Source organism: Ochlerotatus camptorhynchus, unplaced genomic scaffold (assembly GCF_037179485.1).
Source record: "Ochlerotatus camptorhynchus isolate MF236.1 unplaced genomic scaffold, CSIRO-AGI_Acam_v1.1 ptg000346l, whole genome shotgun sequence".
In the NCBI taxonomy this organism is placed as follows: domain Eukaryota; kingdom Metazoa; phylum Arthropoda; class Insecta; order Diptera; family Culicidae; genus Ochlerotatus; species Ochlerotatus camptorhynchus.
The window spans coordinates 173,948-179,947 of NW_027040834.1; the positions used below are offsets into that span (position 1 = coordinate 173,948).

At 34.5% G+C, this 6,000-nt stretch overlaps 1 protein-coding gene across 1 annotated transcript in view; it reads right to left on the reverse strand.

The window, feature by feature from the left end:
- LOC135709033 (uncharacterized) overlaps window positions 1-5,733 on the reverse strand; it is a 31,065-nt gene extending 25,332 nt beyond the window's left edge. The window contains exon 1 of the mRNA XM_065231223.1: window positions 5,597-5,733. Within this exon, the coding sequence (XP_065087295.1) occupies window positions 5,597-5,685 (89 nt within the window). The 5' untranslated portion in view covers window positions 5,686-5,733. The remainder of the gene's footprint in view (window positions 1-5,596) is intronic.
- Between the last annotated feature and the right edge of the window lie 267 nt (window positions 5,734-6,000).

Here is a 6,000-nt window from a genome sequence, read left to right on the forward strand (position 1 = left end):
CCCTCAACTATTGTTTTGGTCTTAACTGATTCATGTCAACTTTGTAGCCAATTGGTTACCCATGCTGACTTCGGTTCTGATCACATTCCAGTAACTTTTGAAATATCCCAAGAAATAATTTCTAATCCCAACAGCTCTACTTTCAATTACCACAGAGCTGATTGGGAGCAGTATCGAACATTTATGGAATATAACTTCGATCCAAACATTCCTTTGCAAACCAAAGATGAAATTAATTATGCTCTTGAATCTCTGACTACTTCTATAGTTGAAGCAAGAGCTGCCTCAGTACCAAAATGCGAGGTTAAATTCGATTCAATTATAATAGACGATGATCTTCAGCTCTTGATCCGTCTTAAAAATGTCCGTAGGAGACAATATCAAAGAACACGCGATCCTGCCATGAAAGTTATCTGGCGGGATTTGCAAAAACAATTTAAAAAGCGATTCTCTGCCGTGAGGAACAAAACTTTTGAAAATAATATTTCTAAATTAGACCCGAGTTCCAAACCCTTTTGGAAGCTCACAAAAATTTTGAAAAAACCTCAAAAGCCAATTCCAGCGCTTAAAGAAGGTGGTAAAATTTTGATCACAAATTTGGAAAAAGCTCAAAAACTTGCTAAGCAATTCGAGAGTTCCCTTAATTTCAGTTTGGGTCTTACTAGTCCTATTGAGAATCAGGTTGCTCGGGATTTCCTGAATATTTTCTCTCGGAAAAATATTTTTGATGATTCCTGGGGGACTGATTTGGACGAAGTAAGGTCTATAACTAAAAAGTTTCAAAATATGAAAGCTCCAGGTGATGATGGAATTTTCTATATCCTCATCAAAAAAACTCCCAGAGAGTACCTTGTATTTCTTGGTAAAATTATTTAACAGACGTTTCCATTTGGCATACTTTCCTGATAAATCGAAAAATGCAAAAGTTGTTCCAATCTTGAAGCCGGATAAAAATCCAGCTGAAGCTTCTAGCTACCGCCCAATAAGTTTGCTTTCTTCAATAGGTAAACTTTTTGAAAAGATAATTATGAATAGAATGATGCTTCACATCAATACGAACTCAATTTTTGCAGATGAGCAGTTTGGATTTCGCCATGGGCATTCAACTACTCATCAACTCTTAAGAGTTACCAATTTAATTCGTTCAAACAAATCTGAAGGCCACTCAACTGGAGTTGCTCTTCTAGACATAGAAAAAGCATTCGACAGTGTTTGGCATGAAGGTTTGATTGCTAAATTGAAAAAGTTTAATTTTCCATTTTACATTATGAAATTAGTTCAAAATTATTTAACTGACAGAACTCTGCAGGTAAATTATCAAAATTCCAAATCTAATCGACTACCTGTTAGAGTAGGAGTTCCTCAGGGTAGCATTCTTGGGCCTATATTGTATAACATTTTCACTTCGGACCTCCCTGATTTGCCTCAGGGTTGCCACAAATCTTTGTTCGCTGATGACACAGGCATTTCCGCTAAAGGAAGAAGTCTTCGTGTTATTTGCAGCAGACTGCAGAAAAGTTTAGATATTTTCTCTTCTTATTTACAAAAATGGAAGATTTCTCCCAACGCTTCCAAAACTCAACTTATAATATTTCCACACAAGCCTAGAGCTTCGTTTTTGAAACCTAGTAGTAGTCACATAGTCACTATGAACGGAGTTCCAATTTCCTGGTCAAACCAAGTGAAATATCTTGGATTAATACTTGACCAAAAATTAACTTTTAAAGATCACATTGAGGGCATTCAAGCCAAATGTAACAAATATATAAAATGTTTGTATCCTCTTATAAACAGGAAATCCAAACTTTGCCTGACGAATAAACTTCTAATATTTAAACAAGTTTTTAGACCGGCCATGCTTTACGCTGTGCCAATATGGTCTTGTTGTTGCACTACCAGGAAAAAAGCACTTCAAAGGATTCAGAACAAAGTTCTGAAAATGATTTTGAAGTTGCCTCCCTGGTACAGTACTACCGAGGTACATAGGATTTCGAATGTTGAGACTTTAGAACAAATGTCCAACAAAATAATTAATAATTTCAGGCAAAAATCGTTGCAATCCTCAATTGCAACGATTAATTCCCTTTATACTTAGATAAGATTTAGTTTTAGTTTTTAGTTTTAAGATATCAATTGTTATACTGACATGCAGGTTTAAAAAAAACCCTGTTTAAAATACTGAATTGCCAAGACAGGAACAATGTAAAAACACTTAGCTATATATCATAACAATTAAGGCTGGTAAGTTACTGCAGTAACTGGAGCACCTAGGTTAAAAATGAAATGTAATTTATTTTAAATTTGGAACAAATAAAGAGTTAAAAAATAAATAAAAAAGAGATACAATGTTTTAATAATAAAATGTTTGTTTGCTCTATTTTGTTAAACATACTGTAGCTTCTAACTTTTCAATCGCTATAGAGTTCGATGACACACAGTAAAATAAGAATGATGATTCTTAAATGTAAGTATATTCAGAGCATTCACAATCCTGGCGTACAAATCAGCAGATGGTAACAGTTAGCAGTGATAGATATAGCGTTCAGAATCTTTTGTTGATAATTCGGCTGGATTAGCTTTTCTCGGTGCGTTTAATTTTACTCTTGCAAACTAATACAACCATGGTTGCTTCCACTCACTTGCTATAAAAAATATTTTTTTTTTAATTATGAGATCATTAGACGTTAAAATGATTATCACTTCTTGTAAGTTACAATAAGAGGTTGTGAAGTATGTGTTTAACTCATAAAACCTGTCCATATTACTTTCAGAGAGTAACAATTGTCGATTTAAAGATTCGTGAGCGCTCACTCTGAGTGAACGCTCACGAATAATAAAATCGCTTATTGTGACGCTCTGAAAGCGAAATTGACAGATTTTTTTAGTCAAACTAATACTTTACAACCCCGTTTTGTAACTTACAAGAACAACATATTATTATAATATCTAATGATTTTATAATTCCGAAAAACATTTGTTTATAGCAAGGGAGTGGAAGCAACCCTGAATACAACCTTTCACCAGCGGATCATCATTGGATGGTGTTATGATATTTCGTACTTGTAAGTTTAAAAAAGAGGTTGTTGTAAAGCATGTGTCTGACAAATGAAACCTGTCAATTTTGCTTTCAGAGTGTCACAATCAGCGAGTTTATGATTCGTGAGCGTTCCCTCGGAGTGAGCGCTTGCGAGTCGTTAAATCGCTGATTGTGACTATCTAAAAGCAAATTTGACAGGTGTTATGTGTCAAACACTTGACTTTCAACCTATTCTTGTATCTAACTAGTACAAAATATCATTATAACATCTAATGATTCCAAAATTCCGAAAATATATATTTTTATATCAAACGAGTGGAAGCAAGCCTGCCTTTCACTACACTTTTTACGCTCACCATAATTTAATTTATTTACCACCTGGATTGATAAGCTCTTACCGGTTTTATGGCAGTGTTGTAAGAGGCTCTGATTTAGAATTGATTACATTTCAGTTGTTTGAAAATTTGTGTTAAATCTCTAATATTTATTTTCAACAAAGCAACATACTAATATATATGAATTATAATATGAGTACAAGCTATTATTCTTTTTACAGGAATCAATTCGCGAGCTATTCGTTAATATTAATGCGTCATGTTTACAGAATAGTTTCAGCAAAGCTGCTAAATTTTCTATTCCTCAAAGGATCGCTTGGCCTCCTACCCAACATCAGATGTTATAATAAAGGACAATTTCAGAGATGTAAGAGCATTAATTAAACTGTTATATTCATTGAACAAAGGTTGTTTAGGAAAGCAGAATCTTTTGACACTCAGTAGTGAGGCATTGCATGAGTATAAAACATATTCAGCTTTGAAGTTGTACCGTAAAATGGGTTATAATTGATCAGTGGGAAGTACTTGATAGGAGGACGTACGTTTCGTATCTTCTGTTATGATACCAAAGAGATGAACTAGCCTACGGCTAAAAATCCCTATAATAAAGCATTAAAAAATATTATGGTACCACATAGAAAGTCGTAAAAAACCTAGAAGCATAGAGGTATGTACAGCAAAATTTTTGTAAATTTACTTTTGCCACATTAATGTATTTCCTGGCCTTAGTTGAAACATACACAATACAACTTTAATCTTATGTGAAATGTGCAATAATCCATCGTTTTGCATTGTATTGCATTGAATTTTACAAACATCTGTAAGAGATGAACTAGCCTTCGGCTAAAAATCTATTATAGAGATTTCTAAGTCTAAAAAAATACAGACATCTGTGTTTTTAAAAAACTGTGAGAAATTCAATTGAAATCAGCTGACTTATCAACGAACATCGATATAAATGTACATGAACGTGTAAATTTCAGTTTTAATTCAGTTAATTACTGATTGCTAAACGTGTCATTTAATATTCAAAAACCTGCTCCAGTTGGTAGTTGAAAATTACAAAAAAATGTAAGATCTCCTTCATTACATGGACATTTTAATCTTTTAATCTCATTTAATTTCAACTCTATTACAAGTAGATGATTTCCGAAAGCCACACTTGCTAAAAAATTACTATTCAACAGCAAAACACTGAGCATTAAACATGAAATCACATTAATTTATTTGAAGATGAGTTCGAAAATCAAAATGCTTGATATCAGTGCTGCAAAATCCCAACAATACACGGCGATATTCAAAATTCTGCTTTGGTCACTCATTTGAGCTAACAGTCATTGTCAAGGCAAACCATGATTCTGAACGCTAGAGATGCATTTTTTTTTCCTTTACGATACAAGGAACATGACTGCATAATTTATTTTGAGTAATATTATTGATGAGAATATGAACGGCCATTGCCAGAATTCTTTTTTTTTAAGCGAGTTTGCCAAATGTAGTGCAGTGGTTAAATGTTAAGTTTTCCTCACCACACCCCCATTTCTTTAACAGGAGCTGAGGTGACTGCACTGGGAATAAATCATTTGAGGTAATTAAATACATTGAACTTTACTGATAATGGACGAACCGAGTTTCCGAGCGTAATTATCAAGAATCGTTGTAGCAAGTTGTAAAGGCGATCCCTGTCTCGGCTCGACGAAGATGGCCTTTGCACGGTCAGACAATTGTACCAAAGAAGGAAAACATCAGTCATCCTACCATCCATCTACAGTTGGGCAGGAAATACTGTTTGCCATCCAATTTCAATATACTTCACTTTCTATACAGCAATTGACACCGTGTTTGTCCCAAAGATTCCGGAAAGATTCTCCAACTTGAACGGTCTATCGCTTGCTTCTAGGTAAAATGTATCTCTTCAACATGTTTTAATTCAGTTCAGTTTTTTAAGCATGATGATTTCATTCGATTGTTTAGTAGAGATGTCGTAAACACTCCAAATGCCGATTTGATCCTGGTTTTCAATCATTTTTGGTGCGTCAATAGTTTATGGTAGCACTAATTTATTCCATCCTTTAGTATAATCCATACCCGCCAACGGCAATCCATCGTAGCAAAAACCTTTATCAAAAATAACGTCTCACTTCCTTCATTCATCATTCTATATTATGCTTGTAATAGATGTCAAGCCACCTGCACGCCTTGCAAAATATACATCAAGACTTACACTTCATTATCGCCTATCTTTGTTCCAACCGGCCCAGCCTGAGCTAGAACGCTCATCACCGCTAGCAAAAGTACACCGAAAAACTTCATCACTCCCGTAATTGATTAGCACCTCGAAGAAAATGGTTGTGAATCGGTAGTAACATCGTTAACTCTCATTTATAGAAGATTAGTTGCCAAAGCACAAAATATCTCAAGATAAGCAGCTCATAAACTGACATATTTCGATAAGATGTAGCGTTGCGTCGAAGTAAACGACACCATATAGAAGAGCTTCAGTCTCAAGCAAATCAGTGACGCGTAAGCTATTATCCTAAAAATACGCGAACTTTGCAAAAAAAATAGCCTTGATTACCAATCATACCGAATTCAAACTCCAACCACCTAAACGTATATTTACATAAT